Source organism: Myotis lucifugus, unplaced genomic scaffold (genome assembly GCF_000147115.1).
Source record: "Myotis lucifugus unplaced genomic scaffold, Myoluc2.0 scaffold_274, whole genome shotgun sequence".
Taxonomy (NCBI): Eukaryota; Metazoa; Chordata; class Mammalia; order Chiroptera; family Vespertilionidae; genus Myotis; species Myotis lucifugus.
Window position 1 is genome coordinate 754,222 of NW_005871322.1, and position 18,940 is coordinate 773,161.

The 18,940-nt window shown below is 47.1% G+C and overlaps 1 protein-coding gene across 1 annotated transcript in view; it reads right to left on the bottom strand.

Moving 5' to 3' along the window:
* Positions 1-18,552, bottom strand: part of KCTD19 (potassium channel tetramerization domain containing 19) — a 22,201-nt gene extending 3,649 nt beyond the window's left edge. Inside the window, exons 1-12 of the mRNA XM_023763100.1 lie at positions 18,493-18,552; positions 15,064-15,360; positions 9,186-9,336; positions 8,221-8,412; positions 6,835-6,966; positions 4,777-4,987; positions 3,338-3,498; positions 1,981-2,084; positions 1,433-1,575; positions 1,155-1,238; positions 769-883; positions 1-390 (exon numbers count right to left, since the gene is read on the bottom strand). The exon at positions 1-390 is cut by the window's left edge and continues 28 nt beyond it. Coding sequence (XP_023618868.1) covers positions 1-390; positions 769-883; positions 1,155-1,238; positions 1,433-1,575; positions 1,981-2,084; positions 3,338-3,498; positions 4,777-4,987; positions 6,835-6,966; positions 8,221-8,412; positions 9,186-9,336; positions 15,064-15,360; positions 18,493-18,552 — 2,040 coding nt within the window. The remainder of the gene's footprint in view (positions 391-768; positions 884-1,154; positions 1,239-1,432; positions 1,576-1,980; positions 2,085-3,337; positions 3,499-4,776; positions 4,988-6,834; positions 6,967-8,220; positions 8,413-9,185; positions 9,337-15,063; positions 15,361-18,492) is intronic.
* Positions 18,553-18,940: the final 388 nt, after the last annotated feature.

Consider the following 18,940-nt stretch of genomic DNA (forward strand, 5'->3'; position numbering starts at 1 on the left):
GCTCCGAGGAGCCGGCAGAGGCTGGAATTCCCATTGTTTGCAATTGACCATGTCCCATTCCCTCACCAAGGAGATGAGTTTTTGCATGGGTGTGACAGGAGGGTCTTTGGTTTCACATTTCTGTGTGAGGTTGACTGTGGCGGACTTCTTTTTGGGGGGACTTTCAGGGCAGGCCCCCCAGTGTCTGGGGTTGGCACATAGGCTGGAACAGTGGGAGTATGTGCTGGGATTGCCTGCCCGCTTGGCACCTCGGCACAAGGACATCTGGATGGTGCGGGAGTACTGCTCAGTCTCCTCCATTTGGCTGGACCTGGCGAGGGTCCCCTTGACCTTGTTCCAGGGAGTCCTGTCACTGCAGTCCTGGAAGTCCCCAGGCATGCAGGCTATGGTCTGGGGAGGGAGGGCATAACAGCTCTGGGCATGTGCTTCTACATTGGAGCCTCCCCAGGTCTAATAAGCTGGGCCTCCGAGACTTTACTTGCTCACCCAGAATAATCCCATTCCCGCCCCCCCTCCTCCCCCCCGCCCCGGTCAACCAAGGAGTTTTGCTTAGTCTGAGTGGGGTGGTGTCAGCCCAGGGGCCTCTCAACTCCAAAGGGACATATCAGCATCCCAGGCCACAGCAGCCAAGGTGCCCTGTGCCTCCATCCAGGTCATAGTTACTATGCTAGCTGCACCCTCTGCTCTGCCCCCGTAGCAACGCCTGCCCTGAGCTTTGTGGGCGTGTCCTTTGAGGACACCACTAAACCAAAGAGGGCTGGGCCTTACTTCTTTGGCATCTCTACCAAACTCCACCAGCGACTCGGGCCCTTCCGTCACCACATGCAACCTCCTGATGGGAAAAGCTTCTTCATTTTCAGATTCCTTCTCCTGGGTCCATGACCTGCAGACTCCAAGGAGGATTGGTTAGTGAGCAGAAGCTTCTAGCCCATTGCCCTGTTGGGCAGGCTGGCTGAGAGTGAACTCTGGACAGTAGGGGAGAAGGGACGTCTAAAGGGTTTTGGCATAGGTCAATGCCCAATCCTGGCCTGCCCCACCCCCTTAACCCCAAGGAGAACAGGTCTTACTGGGAGGTGGGACTTAAAACAGGATTCCCATGAGGAATATAAAGGAACAAACTCCATAACGTGGGGCCTGGAGCAAAGTCCCCTTACTTGTACGCCTCACACTGGGCAAGGGCTTCTGAGAGGGATGGGATGTGGTATTCCTCCACCTCCTGGCAGAAGAGGGGCCACTCCCTGTGGACGATAAGTAGATGTCGGACTGGGCAGCTGGGTGGGAGTATGGGTGGGGCACAGGCCTGCAGAGCTGCTGCCTCCCACAGCAGTTCACATATTGGAACTACTAGACCCTCCTCCCTGAAGGCTGCAGGCCTGTTTCCTTTGATACAGAGGAATGGGGTTTCATCATGCAATGTCCTTCCTTCGCTTACTTAAATTCAGATGGTAAGAACAGTTTTCCAAGTCTCAGGAAGTTGAGAACGTGTCGAAACATTTGGCCATCTCCGTGGATCAGCAGGGTCTGCCCATACGTGATCCAGTACGCTCTCTGAGGGTTGGACAGCAGTTCTGGATACTGCAAGGGATTGGACACCAGATTGTTAATCTGCTAGTCAAAGGGCTAGGTCTTTAGTAAAACAGATCAGCCTTCTCTCATTTCATTGTCCTGACCATTCTAGAGCAGAGGCTTTGGGATCTGTTGGCCACAGAGCCATACTGGGGAGCAGAGCATTTGGGGAAGAAGCACATGGTCTCTGCTTCAAGTTTTGCTGGTCCCTAGACCACCCTCTTGAGGCATTTGGAACCCCACCCTCCCTCTTTCCTGGCCTCCTCCCTACCCACACTCCTGAGGGCCTTCCCGGCTGTTCCTATGGACAGAGCAGGCAGAAGGTCCTTGCCCTAAGCAGGTGCTGAAGGCTATGTAAGGGTCAGGTGACCGGTTCCAAAGCTGCTCAGCTACAGAAGCCTGGGGCAGCAGTACCTTCAGCAGGGTCTGCAGGGTGGTTGCATACCAGTGGCTTCCAACATAAACCTTGATGATCTGTTGCGGGGAGTACACAGTAATCTCTGCCATCCACTCCTCATCTAAGGAAACCAATGAGAGGGGACACATCACTTGGGCCAGAAGGTAAATTTTGGTCAACAGTGTATTGCATGTTAAGACTCAATACCTTCACCAGCCATACTGTGTTGCATCCTCTGAGAAGCAGCTGGAATCCCTGACACCAACCTTCTCAACTACTCAGGGCTTCCTGCGGCTCACCCTTTGGTTTCCTGGTTTCCAAGCCAGGGACTTGGGATGGGACAGGTAAGCCCTTTGGAATCCCAACCCCAAGGGCATCGCTCCTCCTCCCCTGACCCACCTCTCTCAAGAAAACTGAACTGAGGTTTCTACTCACACGCTACCTGCCTCTCGTTTCTGGCTGGGTCTCCTGGGTAGGAAACTTTTCATGTGGTTACTTTGACTGGAGCTAGGAGTTCCTGGTTATGTTTGCGCTTATGGTTTGTTGAATGTCATAGAGCCAGCTCTCATCAGTTCGCTATCACTTCTTTAGAGAACAGGCCTCTAGACATGTCTGGAGAATGGGGCTTTCTTCTGGGGATGATTAGATATTTGGGAACCAGTTTCTAGTGAGCTTTGTAATGAGTGACAGGTATATAACTAGACTATAATTAGATAAGGGGTAAGAGATACATAATTAGATTGTGAGCTCGATGAAGATAAGGCCTGCATTTGTTTTGGTCACGTTTGCACACCCAGTGTCTACTTTTGTCCTGGTATATGGTAGGTGCTCAACAAATGTTGTATGCTGCAGAATGACAGTAATACAGACTAAACTTGACCAGAAAAACTAAACTTTTGTTAATAGGAGGTTATAAGCAGATGGTGAAAACAACTGTCTTTGGACTCAGACTTCAACTCCAGCTCAGTCATGATCTAACTCTATAATGTGAGCAAGTTACTCCCCTGAGCCTCTGCCTCATTGGTTAAACAGACTCAGGGACTGTTTCTCCCTGGATGGCAGTGAGGATGGATGAGCACAGCATGTCAGCACCCAGCGCTGGAGCAGGCATGCCTTGGGGACCGTGTAGCCCCACAAGGGTCAGTCTCTACTGCCCAGTCTGTACTGCCCAAGGCTACTTAATGGGCTTGGGGTAAGGAGGGGTCACTTCACATGAAAGTTTCCCTTTAGGCAAACCCCACAAATGTGGGTCTGTCTGGCTTTCCTTTCTTTTTCCATGTACAGTTCCTGGCCCTGGCCAGCCTCATCTTTCCCCTCTGATCCTCCAGACCCTCCCCTGATGCTAAATTCAAAACAAGAAGCTTCTTCATTTACTGAGCACATCCATGGGCGCCAGAGTCCTCGGCTCCAGATGAGTCTTCAGAGCCACTTTCATTGGCTCATAGGTGATGTCCCTCTTGTCCAGGAAGGCACAGAGCTCATACACCTCAGAAATGGTTTCCGTCAGGGGCAGCCGGCAAGTCCCCAGCCAGTTCCTGCCCAGGGGAAAGGCCTGTCACAGAGAGCCCCAGTACTGCACCACTAACATCATTTCCTTGACTGGGAATCTGGTGTTATCTGTAGAACAGTAAGCTTGGACACACACTCACCCTTTTGGAGCTGAGCTTGACCTATTTCAGCAGAGCCCTCTAAATCGACTAATTGCAAGCCTCCAGGCCTTATCTCGGGTTGAAAAGCCAGGCCAGGACCCAGCCACATCTTTCCTGTCCTCATAATTATCTGCCCAAGACATCCAGTCATGTGGTAACCTGCCACGGACTTGGTAGTTGACTAGTACCCTGTGTGCCCAAGAAAGTCTGAACATCAACCCCCTGCATCCAAAGGCGCTTGTCTTTGTCTTCTGTGACATTAGGGATGGGCCCCAAAGGCCCCAAACAACGATATTGGGATAGGACAGCATTGAGGGTTGGCTGATCTTCTCTCCGGCACTCGGAAAAAACTAGTTCTATCTTAGTTTTGGTACCAATGTATTTTGTGAACCTAAAAGAATTGTTCACCTTGGCCAGGTGGCTCTGTTGGTTGGAGCGTTGCCCCTTATACCAAATAGCTAGAGTTCGATCCCTGTCAGGGCACATACTTAGGTTGCAGGTTCAATCTCTAGTCGGGGCACATATAAAAAGGCAACTGATTGATGTTTCTCTCTTACCTCTCTCTTTCTCTGTCTCTCTAAAAATCAATAAAAACATATCCTTGGGTAAAGGTTAAAGAAAAAAAATGTCCCACTCCGAATCTCAGCTCTCCTTCTATAAAGCAGGATTGGAATCCATGCCCCTGCACTAATGGAGACATTCTGAGCTCATCCCTCAAGGCAAAGGCCAGGTATCACCTTCTCTGTGAAGCCTGCCTTGCCTTACTTCGCGGAGACTCATCCCTAGTCTGGCCTCTGTGTGTGTCCAGTGAACCTCTGAAGGGTTGGAGGGGAGGACCTTTGTAGGAGGATCTGCATGGGGGGTCGGTAAACTTAGCATCCTGAGGGTTGTGACTGTGGCTTGGTCACCTCAGACCTAGCTTAGGGCTAGAACCAGAGCAATGGTTTGCAGAGAACAGAGATTTGGGCCAGTTTGGGGAACCTTTGCACCTTGACACCAGCCCTCCCCTCTGAGGCTGGGGTTCAGTGATGGTGGTGGGAGTGGCTAAGATGATGGGTTTGCCCCTCAGGACACTACCTCCCTCTGGCTGGCGGGGCCCAGGTGGTTCCTAGGGAAAGGCAAAGCTCACCCTGAGTGGGCCGAGCTGTGCTGGGGAGGCCTTACCTGACGTGCTGGAAGAGAACCCCATTCCCCGTGATGTACAGTCTACTTCCGTCCAACGTGCTCTCGATGCGGAGCTGTCCCAGTGCAGAGTCTGGGTATTTGACCAGCACACCCAGGGCCATCATGTACAGTGGCTTCACAGCCTCCAGGCCGGCTGCGCGGCCCCCCTTCCCCGGGCTTGGGGGAGGACAGGAGGTCCGGGAACAGCCACCTGTGCAGGGAGAAAGGGTGACTCCTAGACCCCCTCACAGTCATACCTGTATTGGGACCTTTGGGTCTCCTTCCTGCTGCTTTGAATTAGTACTGAAGAGGTTTAGAGACAGCTTACTTCCTTGCACAGCCCAGGTCTGGATCTTCTCAAAATCAGTATAATTTTTCACTTCTGAGTCAGGATTAGAGGTCAGAACTATTAGTTGGGAGGGGGTGGGGAGAAGGGAAAAATCTGCTGCATCACTAACATTTGGAGTTCAGAATTTCAGCGCAGCAGCCACCTGGCCCTGCCTCTGCAGGAACCTCTCTAAGTTTCAGGCCCTGCTGTAACCGGCCATGGGAAAGTTCAGCAGCCATCGTACAGAACCCAAGGTGTGCCACAGTGTCCCGGATTCAGTGTCTCCCTCCTGGGCAGAATTTCCCCCAAAGACACAGTAGGTGGTGTTACTAGCAGGTGGGCATTGGGGTTGCTGGCTCACAGGCAGGGCCTTGTGCTCCTGCTGTGGGCACAATGCACAGTCTACAGTGGCCACAGTGGGCTGCTGGGCAAGCTGCTGGGTGATTTTCATGCATCATCTCCAATCCCAACAGCAGTCCCACAAGAGGGGTAGTGCTAGCCTCACATCACAGCCGAGGGTACTAATTAAGTCCCACTGTGCTGAGAGACTAGTTCAGTACCTTGTCCGAAACTGCAAAGCAAAACGGGAGCAGAGCCTGTCTCCAGGGCTACTGGAGCCGTTTCCCTTAGGTGTGGTGCTTTATAAAAGGCAAAGCCCGCACTGTGTTGGGGACTGCCCGCGGCCTTCAGAGCCTACCTTCACATAGCTCTTGTGGAGTAGGCACCTCTCCACCCATCTCTCAGTGACCAGAGTTCTCTGAGGAACAGAAGCCCTTGGGGGAGGGGTTTGAAGTCACACCCCCTTCAGTGGATTGTTAGAGCCTGGGCCGGGCCCCCCGAGACCTGCTGCAGGATGCCATGGCCCCCAAATAGGATAGGACTTCATCTGCCAGGAGGGAGGCTGGGAGAGCTGGCCCTGAAGACAGGGAAAGGCCCATTCCCATGGGATGAATGAATGGTGGTGTGCAGCCCTCACTTCACACCTGCTCTACATGCTCGGTTCCATACATTCTCAGAAGGCCTGCTGAGGCCACACTGAAGCAGCTAGCTCCTGAAACATGCACAGAAGCTTCAGTGGATGTGCAGGAATTGCAGAATGGGATGAAAAGCAAATAAAAACCGAGGGGTGGAACAAGCTGGAATGAGGGAGCACCGAGAGCATGAAGGCCTGGACTGGGTCAGGGTCAGGAAGTGTCAGGTCAGGGCAGAAACAGACCCAGCAGCCAGGGGTTTCGAAATAGGGGACAAGGGAATTTGGAGGTGGGTGGGAACACTGAAGCACTAGTGAGGAATTTGCTCAAGCATTTCCCACCCCCCACCGTGCCTGGAAAACAGAATTCGGGAGTGGCAGGTGGGTGCTCTAAGTTTCCAGTGTCTCCCCACTTCCACAAGCAGAGAAGACCTGCCGGCCCCTGGGAAGTCTGCCATCAGGCCCAGCCTCCCTTCCTAGCACATTCTGGCTTGGTTTCCCCATGTGGGCTGAGCTGGGCTACCTCCAGCCCCTGTTGGCTGTAAGTCATCCACCCTCAGTGGGCAGGCTGAACAGAGACCACACGGGGCTTCAGACTGACATTCCTCCTCTTGATTCTAAGCCCAAATGCCTGCTTCTTGCACAACCAGCCAAAGCCCAAAGTAGTTGTGGGAGGGGAGATGTTTGTTCTTGGCTTTTCCAGCTCAAGCCTGACCACCCCGAAGGTGAAGGGGAGGGCACGTTTCCCCGGGTGACATACCCATGTTCATCCGGTACAACCTCACAGCTTCAGTGAGTGCAGGGATTTCTAGAATTTCCACTTCTGCTTCTAACACATCGATATTGGAGAAATTATCCGGTAGTAAAATCTTCTGTGAGCGAAGAAAATTCACTTGAAAAGCAAAGGAAAACCAAATGAGTTAATGAAGTAATTTCTAATGTCACTGAAGGTCCAGGTTTTGACAGGTGTTTGGTGCTGCAACTTATCCTAGGTTCTCCTTGTTCTGAAACGTTTGAACATACCTGGTTAGATTAGCTGTAATTCTGTGGTTTTCAAGGTGAAAGACCACAAATTACTTTGTCTTCCGGTATTTGAGGCCATGGGTGTGGTCTCCCATGGCTTGGCCTGGGGCTCCCACGCCAGGACCTCCTGGTGAGCACATTGGCACTGAGACTTACCCTGTGAGTCTTGACCCAAGAGCAGGTCATTCCAAAAGAGGGAGTTGTCTTGCTGCTTAGAGAGGAAGGGCCCAGCTGAGCCTGGGCTGGCAGGTGGCACTGGCAGTCTGTCCCTGCCTGGACTGCAGTGTAGGAGGCAGAGGTGCAGCCCACGCTAATGCCCTGTGTGAATCAACTTGGAGACTCAGAAGCACATCACAACAACTTTCAGGTGACTATGAATATGAAAGGCTGGGGTTCCAGGCATTTGGGCCCCTAGAACAACTTGGGTGTTTCCTGCCCTATTCATCTAGGCGGCGGCAGCATCTTAGAATTAAAGGGGTCATTCAGTTCACACCCCCACCAGAGCTTGTCCTGGGGAGTGGGGGCAGGGAGGCTCTCTTCTGTCCAGGGCTGAAGATCTCACCCCTCCTTGGGTCACTAATTCAGGTGGATAATTCCACAAGGACTCTGGGGAAACTCTCACCATCCATCTTCCTTCCCTTTTATTCTGATTTAATAGAAGTGAGAGCAGGTAGGAACCATCCTTTGAAATACCCCTATTTCCTCATTTGATGAACCTTGGTTCCTTGGTGAGGGGAACCAAGGCCTGGAGCCCACTTGGATACATAAGGACAGAACAAGATGAGTAGCTGACCTTGGAGTCCAGCTCAGGGCCTTGCCCTTCACACCAACTCCTGTGGCCCCTGACACTGCTGCAGGTAGTTTCCAGTGCCCCCTTACACCCAGGCCACTCCCAAATGAACAAGGAACAAAATAGCCCCAAGGAAAAAGGAGTCTAAAGCTGGGATTCTGCTTGCCTCCCCATAGACTTTGTCATGCCCCCTCCACCTCTGCCCAGGGAAGCCCCTGAGGTCCTAAGCACCAAGCTGGGCCTCACCGTGGGGAGGAGTGGATGCTATCAGTCCACCCCCCTCCTCCCACCCCTACCCCCAATGTTGCCCTCTTCCCACCACAGAGCAATCACCAATGAACCGGAACTCGCTGCACTCGCACTCGATCAGGGCCACGGTCTCAGCCAGCCACAGCAGGTTGTCCTCAGTCACCAGGCTTGGATACTTGGCCACTAGGTCTAAGGGCAGGAAGCAGTAGTGCACTTCCTCTTCCGTGTCTAGCAGTGGTGTGTCCATGAGCCCCAAAGGTGCCTTATCATGTAGGCCTGGAGGAGAATGGGCAAAGGGTGTCACCACCTCCGAGAGGCCAAGGCTTTTAGAGGCCACCAGGACTCACTGATCCAGGGGTCCCAGAGGAAGCTGAAAAGATTCACCCAGGAGATGGTCCCTGCCTGGTGCCTCCTTCCTCTGTATTTAGATGTAACCCTAAGGTTTGGCAGGAGTGTGGTGGGGAGCAGGGCATGGAATATCTAGTTTTTCTCTAGTGAAGGGCAGTGGGACATGTTATAAAATTTTGGCTTATGTATCCAAAGTTATTAAACTCACATTGGTTATCTATTTGGTTCTTTCTAATTGATCAAACCAACCATTGTGACCTACAGGTAAAAATAGATCCTTTGGACTCTCCTGGAAGCCCCAAACCCATCCATAATCATGAATGGTTGTTTGGTGTCTCAGATAGGCTAATCCATACTGCAAGGCACACAACAGACAGTGACCATTTGGGGACATTCCTTGTGTGGTGGTGAGAGTGACCTGAAAGGATGCCGGAGTTCCCAGGCGACTAGGAAGCATGGAATTCAGCCCAGCTCTGCCCAATATGCAGAGGAATGAATGTGGAGGAGGATGTTTGCTGCCAGTGGGTGAGCAGCCATGGAGAGGGCATGTGACAGGGTACAAGATCAAAGGAGATGACAGTGAGATAGAGCGGTCATTCAGAACGAGTTCAGAAATCAGGGTACTCTGGATGGAAGCCACTTCTGTTAGGATGAGAAGAAAAGCTGGTGGGGGCTTCGGGAGGGGCAGCCTATGCTTATACCTGTGAAGGCTGGACTTTTTATAGGAAATTCCGAGGGTTTGCTGATACACTTCCACGTTCGCCAGTAGTTGAGAGATGCTCTCTCGGCAACAGGTATGTCTGCAGGCCGCACGCGGAGATGGTGTTTCCCTTCCTTCAGATTATCTAGAGTCTTGGATAAAGAAGATGGCTGCGTTGAAAATTCTAAACCAAGTCACTATCTACCAGCTCTAGGGTAAAATACCAGAAAAAATAATAGATGACTTACTTTGATAAATGTTTTGGAATAGAGTCAATCACACAAATATGTAAAAATTTAGGTCTGTAAGATGACATGCTGATATTAAAAATCTCAATGATGATTTCTCTCCTGACTTTTGAAATACTTTTTGGATTATAATTTATATGGATTAATAGACATTTGTTTTACACAATCTTTAGGGTAATTTCTACTTAACTATCAAAGACTCGAGATTTTCTGTTATCATTTCCCCTCAAGAGTTCAAAAACCCCTTTGACCTGTTATAATTGTTTTGTTCTGCTTGTTTGTGCTCCTCCTAACCACGGAACCTGGTCGAACTAGGGAAATGGAGGTGGCACAGGGTACGTTTTTCCAAGTGCTCGCACTCATTCGCTCATTTATCCCAACACAGCTCTGGCAGGCAGATGTGGTGTCTGCATTCCGGTTTTGCTGATGTGTCAGTTGTGGTCAAAGGATTTGTGACTTGCCCAAGCAGTCTTCCACGTCCAGAGCCTCTCCGCTTCAAGGATCAGGTGACCAGGGGTGGGCTGAGGCGGGAGTGGAGCACCCCAGCTAGGCAGAGCTGAAGCCCAGGCAGGTGGTCTGGGTGTCTTCATGCTGCCTGAACTCAGGAACCCATTCTCCCTCAAAAGTCCTGCTTAGGGGGCAGGTTATCATAACATCAAGCCCATTTTTTTTCTGTCCCCAGCTTAGAAGAAAGATTTCTTAAGGTATTTTTGGATATAGCTGGAAAAGTCATCCTGTAAAGGCATCACATGGCCAATTTTTTCTCTAAGGGCTTCATAATGGATAGAAAACCTCAGATTCAGTATGAAATTAATAAAAGAACCTGCTTTTAATTCCCATCTACCCAGGTGAGGCTTGTGAAATTATTCACGGAAATCCCGAGATTTGAGAAGAGCCCTCTGGTGGCTATGGCTATAAACTGCACCCACATAACTAAAGATCTGCAAAAGGTGGGTACCAGAGTGAGGCTCCCCCATTTAGAGTGGCTGGTGGACTTGTGGAAGGACTGGGGTTTGAGTCTTGACTCTGTCCCTTAAAAGCTAACATTTATTGTCCAGGCACTTTTAAACTAAATCCTCCTAATGTACCCCCGACCCACAAAGTAGGCCTAGCTCTATCAGTCCCATTTAGCACATGGGAAACAAGCCCAGGAAGAGGGAGAGTATTTAGGGCTCCAAGTAAGTGGAGATGCTGGGGATGGAACCCAAGATTCTAGAGCCCATGTTCTTAACCACTGCTCTTAACTAGCTGCCTCCCACTTGTCACTTAACCTTTCCAAGCCTCAGGCTCCTCACATGCAAACTGGAAATAGTAAAATCTGGGAGGTAGTGTTGCAGGGATTAAAGGAAATAATGTTATGTTTAATTTCATTTCTCTTAGTGGTCAGAATCCAAGCTACCTTTCCACCTTCATCTTCCACCATTATTTCATCCCCACCCCATCATCAGTGACATAAATGCCACAAAACTCTAAATGGAGGAAGGAGGGAGGGAGGGAGGGAGGAAAGGAAGGAAGGGAGGAAATGAAGGAGAGAGGGAGTGAGGGAGGGGGAGGAAAGAAAGAAAGAAGGAAGGAAAGAAGGAAGGGAGGGAGGGAGGGTACTTCAGAGAGCTAGACTCCCAGCTGTCCTTTGCCTTTGCTAACTAAAGTTGCCATAGTGTGTGTGGTTGGTCTTCTATGGACTTCAATTCCACTTCTATCTGCCTGAATATTACTTCTAGAATTTTTATTCTTCATATGATCCAGAAAGTTATTAGAAGGAAGATTTCTTTAAGGAAAATACAGATTTGAATTCAGATGGCTAATTGCTAGCACAAGGATAATTAATGTTGTTTTTGGCCTAGATAGTAATGAAAAACAAGTCAATCAGAAGCAACATAAGACTGATGGCACAGGAGCAGTGTGTATGTGTGTGGGGGTGATTGCCAAAAGATGGCTGACAAATGCACTGCTGGCAGAGCTTTGGGACTTAATGGAGGTTTTCCAAAGGAGCAGCAGTGCTCAGAGATGCCCGATGCTCTGATGTGGGCTGTTGCTCTACTCTTTTTTTTTTTAAAATATATTTTTATTGATTTCAGAGAGGAAGGGGGAGGGAAACATCAATAAAGAGAATCTTTGGGTCACCTGCCTCTTGTACGCCCCACACTGGGGATTGAGCCTGCAACCCGGGCATGTGCCCTGACCAGGAATTGAACTATGACCTCCTGGTTCACAGTTGACACTCGACCATTGAGCCATGCCGGCCTGGCACACTGCTCTATTCTTCATGGCATTTACTTCTGCCATTGTATGACTATATGACTCATTCTTATATCTCTAGTGCTTGATCTGTGATTGCTGCTCAATTCACAATAAATGTTACATTTAGAATCAAGGCAATAATAGGTATCAAGTGTGCCCTTCGGAGGCCAAAGCTACAGGCTGAGGGGAGATGGGATAGGCATGTGAGTGGGGATTGGTAGAGAGATAAGAGTTGCAGATATGCAGGAGTGAGGAGGAGTGGAGAGCAGAGCAATGTAAACCCAGGTGCCTGTCTTCTAGAAACTTCTCATCTCATTCTGTTTTTTGGCTCCTTCTCATGGCTTCCCAACAAAGCCTACCATGTTACAGATAATCCTGAGTTGGATACTCCACCTGTTGAGTGCATGGGAACTTCAGTTAGTGGGAGGCAAGCTCCCATTTTTATTGTTAGGGGCTAAATCTGAAGGACTTTACAGTGAAGAGCACTAACTGTTTAGGACAGTTTAGTTATGTGCTGTCCAATGGGGTAGCCATTAGCCACACGAGGCTAATGTGACTGTCTGAGATATATCATAAGTATAAAGCACACATCAGATTTTAAAGACTTAGTACAAAAATAGAATGTAAAATATATCAATTTTAATATTTTGATTACATGTTGATATGATAGTATCTATATATATAAAAGCCTAAGCGACTGAATGACCAAACAACTGAACGACCAGTCGCTATAACATGCACTGACCACCAGGGGGCAGGCGTTCAATGCAGGAGCTGCCCCCTGGCGGTCAGTGTGCTCCCACAGCCAACCTCCCATGGTCCTTCCCACCGGCTGGCCGGCCGGATTGGCCTTGATCGGGACTGGGCGAGATGGCCCCAATCGGTCCCATTTGCTGGCTAGGCCGAGGGACCCCACCCATGCACAAATTCCTGCACCGGGCCTTTAGTTTTAAATATATTGGGTTAAATTTTTAAAAATGTTAAAATTAATGTCATGTGCTTTTTTATTTTTTTAATTGTGGCTACTAGAAAATTTAAAATTACATGTGTAGCCAAAACCGGTTTGGCTCAGTGGATAGAGCGTCGGCCTGCGGACTGAAAGGTCCCAGGTTCGATTCCGGTCAAGGGCATGTACCTGGGTTGCGGGCACATCCCCAGTAGGAGATGTGCAGGAGGCAGCTGATCGATGTTTCTCTCTCATCGATGTTTCTAACTCTCTATCTCTCTCCCTTCCTCTCTGTAAAAATGTGGCTACTAGAAAATTTAAAATTACATGTGTAGCTCACATTATATTTTTATCACGTCCTCTCCTTTTATCCTTAAAGCTCATAGGAATAACCAGCTGCCTCCCACTTGTCAGGTAACCTCTCAAAGCCTCAGGCTCCTCACATGCAAAGTGGAGACAGTAAAATCTGGGAGGTAGTGTGGTAGAATGCTTTCAGTAAATACTGGCTGAATGCATTAAGTTGTGCTGCCTGAGAAGTCTTTAGACTAAGAATTGGCAAGCTCCATTTTCTCCGAGCAATTGTTTGTACATTTAGGCAAGAATCTGAGTCTCTGAACAGGCCTTAGTGAGGAAAGTGATGGAAATGTGTGAGGCTGTTGATTTGCTTGATGGCTGTTCATTCTCCAGCTGTATTTACACTCAGCTTCAGTGAATAAATACAGCTTCAGTTGTGCCAACCTAAATGTTTATTATTTTTGAAAACACCATTTCCAAAACATGAGCACTTGTTTTACGGTCTGTTTTAGAAAGGCCAATCCACATGATTCTTCGAATACTCTACCGCACACAATTTGGAATTTTGGAATTGGACCAAACTCATTGGCCTCTGAATGGTTACCTCCCGTTTAGAAGTTGTTTTCAGTTATATTTTGTCTCAATTTGGGAAGTGAAAACAGCAAAGGAGTTAAAGGGTTTGATAAATGTTTGTATTACAGGCTTATGTAATTTAGAAATGGTTCTTCAAAAAAAAATTGCCTTTGTCTCTTTGGTTTTCTGTAATGAACAAGTGGCTCCTTCCTTTTCCCACAAAACCGTGCCTTGTTAGAGTCATCAGCCATCTTGACATGCCAGGCCATTTAAGTGATTTTGAAGCCACTTGTAAGCAATTCTAGTAGTCCATTCTTGGGGTAGTTGAAAATTTTTAAAATGCAGGTGGGTAGTTTGAAAAGGATACTACAACCACTTGCACTGGAGTATGTTAAGCATTTTGATTTCTAAATATATAATAACTTTTAAAAGAAAACATTTAATTATTTAGTAAGGAGTTTCTATAAAAACATACATTATAAATGTTCTCATTCCTACATGACCCAGACATGCATGGTCTACCTCAATTTTCTTCTAAGAGGTGTTGGGGAGGCACAGTTGGTAGCGCACTGAGCTGCAGTGTGGCTTGTTGGGTCAGTGAATGTGGAGATAAAATAAGTAACACCTCGTCCAGACGGTGGGATTAATCTGAAGACTAGCTAAGGGTCCTTCCCAGTCATCTTCCAGGATAAAAAAAAAAAGTGATTGCAGCCTAGCCGGTGTGGCTCAGTGGTTGAGTGTCAACCCATGAAACAAGAGGTCACTGGTTTGATTCACAGTCAAGACATATGCCTAGGTTTCAGGCTTGATCCCCAGTAGGGGGTGTGCAAGAGGAAGCCGATCAATGTTTCTCTCTCATTGATGTTTCTATCTCTCTATCCCTCTCCCTTCCTCTTGCTCTAAAAATCAATAAAAACATATTTTTTTCAAAAATGTCATTGTTCAAAAATTAAAAATATACTAAAGATAAACCACAGAAATTATTTCTATAATTTGGAGAAAATTTAAGAAAAAAGGCAATGGTCTTTGGTGCTACTTTAATGGTTATAAGCAAAGGCATTTAAAGCTGTTACTCACAATGAGAAAACAAGGAGTCTTGGAAAACAGAGAAGTGACGGCAAAGGAAAGATTATGCAGTTTGGAGGACTTTTTGCTTTGCTGTAAATGTTGTGGACTTAACAGGCAAAATGAGAAGTAATACTCTTGATCAATCCTTTGATTTTAAATCTCAGACACAGTGCATATAACAAACCCTATAATTTATAAAGTTTTCACCTTTTAAAATTCAACAACAAAAACAGTATAAGCTTGAAATAGGATTTTCAAGAGTCAAGAGCATACTCTCAGGAGATGGTAAGTCTCATTCTGGGTCCATGTTGGCTGCTGGTATAGATTAGGCAGAATCAGGATGAAATCCTTTATTCAGAACATGCATTCTCAGTGTATTCTTACTTTAACTTACTCGTCACACTTTTCCATTAAGAGGGTCATCTTAGCAACCAAAATACAAAACAACATTTAGTGATGTAAGGCCTATGTTTACTGATCACCACTCCTAGAAGATAAGAGTATCTTACCTGTAGCAAAGGCATCAGCTGCAAACCCAGTGCTTGCTCATAGAGCAAGTTCAGTTCTGCACAACTGGAGAAGGAGAGTTTGGAGGTGTAGAGGTAATAGTGCACGTGCCTAAATGTGGAACCATCTCTGTCAATAAACAGCCTCTGGTTTTCCAAAGAAGTCAAAGCTGAAGCCTCTTTCCACAACAGGGAGTCTGGGAATTGAGCGAGTTTGCTTCTGGGAACTGAGAAATGCCAGCCCCCAACGTTGAAATGAAACAAATCCTCTGCTGACTCGTGAGGCATGCCAGGCTCCTCCTAAAGGGGAATGAAAAGAGAGCTATGCAGGAAAAGAAATAAAAAGCATCCACATTGGAAAGGGGAAAGTAAAACTACCTCAATTTACAGATGACATGTTTTTTTCATATAGAAAAGCCTAAAAAAGTCACTAAGAAATGGTTAGAATGAGTTCAACAAGGTTAATCAACATAAAAAGAAATCAACTGTATACTAGCAATGAACAATCCAAAAATGAAATTAAGAAAACAATTCTATTCACAATAGTTTTAAAAGGTGTTACTTACTTTATCTCCATAATCACTGACCCAACAAGCCACACTACAGCTCAGTGCACATCCAACTGTACCTACCCAACACCTCTTAGAAGTACAAAATATTTAGGAATACGTTTAACAAAAGAAGTATAATACTTACACTCTGAAAACTTTAAAACATTGTTAAAAGAAATTTTAAAAGACCCAAATAAATGTAAAAAATAATCCCATGTTTATGGATTGGATGACTTAATATTGTTAAGATGGTAATATTCCCCAAATTGATCTACAGATTGAATACAATCCCTATGAAAATTCCAGCTCTTTTTTTTGGTAAAAATTGACAAGCTGATGTTAAAATTCATATGGAAATACAAAGGGCCCAGAGTAGTCAAAACAATCTTGAAAAAGGAGAACAAAATTTGAGAATTCATACTTTCCACTTTCAAAAGTTACTACAAAGTTACAATAATCAAGATGGTGTGCTACTGGTATAAGGATAGACATATGAAAAAGTGGAATAGAATTAAGAGTCCAGAAATAAACCCTTATGTTTAAGGTTAATTGAATTTTGAAAAGGGAGCCAAGACAATTCAAAGAATATCCTTTTCAAAAAATGGTACTGTGCCCTAGCTGGTTTGGTTCAGTGGCTAGATAGTTGGCCTGTGGACTGAAGCAGCGGTCGCCAACCGGTGGTCTGCAGACCACTGGTGGTCCGTGACGTCCTAAAGGTTGGCAACCGCTGGACTGAAGGGTCCTGGGTTTGATTCCGGTCAAGGGCACATGCCCAGGTTGTGAGCTCGATCCCCAGTGTGGGGCGTGCAAGAGGCAGCCGATCAATGATTCTCTCTCATCATTGATGTTTCTATCTCTCCCTCTCCCTTCCTCTCTGAAATCAATAAAAATATATTTAAAAAGAACTCTTACAACTCAATAATAAATAGATGAATAACTAAATTTAAAAGTTGGTAAAGAATCTAAATAGACATTTCTCCAAAGATACATAAATGGCCAACATCATGTGTAAAGGTACTTAACATTATTAGCCTTCAGGAAAATGCACAAAATTCACAACGAGATAGCACCTCACACTCACCAGGATGACCTGAATCAAAACAATAGATGATAAGTGTTAATAAAGATTGCAGAAATTGAAACTCTCATATACTAGTGGGAGTATAAAATGGTGCAGCTGGCTCTGGAAAAGTTTGCTGGTTCCTCAAAATGTTAAACGTGGAGTTACTATATGACCCAACAATTCCACTTCTAGGTATAAACTCAAGAGAAATGAAAACCTATGTATGCCCACACAAAAACTCGCAGACAAATGTTCATAGAAGTGGTAAATAGTGTATAAAATTTTACCTAAGAAAGAACCATAAAACAATATTGAATTTTAGGTAAAAAATTATGCATGCTGAAGTGATTGGGATACAATGTACTGATATTACAACTTATTTTGAAATGCATAAAAAATAAAATGGATTAATGGAGGAATAGATAGATGAACATGGACTAAAACAAATACAGCAAAATGTTCATTGTAGAATCTAGATGGTGGGTGTAAAACGTTCACTGTACAATTCATTCAACCTTTCTGAATGTTTCAAAATTTGCATTAAAATGTTGGTGGGAATAAAGAGTGTTAAAGTAAGAGGTGCTTGCCTAAGAGAAGAAAAGTCCATTTCTCCAACAAAACCCTGAATCTCCAATTTTGACAACTGAGGAAGGAAAAGAAACGCTTGCAACAAAGAAGGGTGTGGGGTTCTTTCCTCTCATAAGCAGCCTGGTCTCAATATTCAGATATAAAGAACAACAATTCTGTATGTCACATTTGAGGCTGGAAGAGTTAAAGGGGACTTAAAGGGAATTACAAATTGTAAAATGGTGTCATGACTCAGAAGTGGAGCTAGAAAAGCCAAGCTAATGAGTTAATCTAGGCTTTTGAGTCCTGACCCTTCTAAATATGGGTAATGTGATCAGCTGAGAGTAACTAAGGGCCTCGCCTAGACCAGAAACCGTAACTATGCAAGGACTCTTGACTTTGCTTTCTGTTCTCCTTAAAGGTGACTGGATGGATGAGAGCTTGGTGAACAGTGCTGTGAGCGTGCAAATTTTAGATGCTAAAGAAAACCTGCTCCTGAAGGTGAGCCACAGTCTGGTCTCCCTTCCTCTTTTCTTATTAAGGACAGAGTTTGACAAGAGGGTCTCAGCTTAAGAGTTTGCCCCCTTCTTACATATGCATGCCCCATTCGAGAGGTGGCTGCTGTAGTGAGGGTAGGGGTTAAGGATGTAGTTGTTCTTTCCAGTTTTCTTCCCCAAGACTGCTCAGGGGCTGATTAGTGCTGAACTGTCCCAGCTTGGGGAGAGCCCTTAGTCACTGGCAAACTTTGGGGCCTGCAGTCCTTAAAGGGCAAAAGGCCTCTTGCCAGACCGACTTCAGGAAATGGACTAGCTCTAGTATAGCCATCTCCACCCCCTCCCAAAGAGCATCTTTCTTTTCCACACTGATCCTTCTCCCCCAAATCAATTTCTAGAGCTAGAACCACCTCATGCTCTAACTTCTCAGAGCCAAGTTCCCCAACGTTTCCCCTCATGACTCTGAGGGCTGCTTCCCCATACTTCAGATCTGGATCCCCTGCTCTCTCCCCACCCTTTGCCTGCCCACCCACCACCTAGCCTCACAGTCAACATCCACAAGCGCTGAGATGTAAAGACCTTCACCCGTCAAGAAGCACACCCCACTCATCAGACCTGGAGTCCCCCAAATCCTCAAAGCTGGAACACTTGAGCATCCTTCTAATGTTCCAGACCCAGCACCCAGAGCCTTCAAAGCTGGGGTCATATCCCCCCAGCATGTCCCAGAGCCAGTAACCAACCCTATCCTCCACCACACCGCCCCCAAAATCGCGGTTTCAATGGGTTTGGTGCCCCCAAAGAGTGGGCTCCATACCATGGTTCGGACTCCTGCAGCAGGCGGGTGGGCGGGCGCGTGACCTGGCAATAACGGCCCCCTGGCGAGCGGTAGGGGCGGACAAGGTGCGTGCCTGGCGGCGAGGGGCGGGGCCTGGAGGCGAGGGGCGGGGCCTGCGGTAAAGAGGCGGGGCTGGGTGCGCGCCGGGACGTGCCGCGAAAGAGTCCCAAGAAAATTCAAAGAAATAAAAAGTTCCTGGCGGAGGGTCTGGAGGATACGGGACCCTTAGGTATCCTGATGATGGGGGAATACTCCGAGTGGAGTCTTTATAATCTGCACCCATCCGGTTACCTCTGGATTTTAATACCTGCAGATGAGACAGAGAGAAAAGATAGAAATGAGGTTGCAATCTGACGTCAAGATCATATAG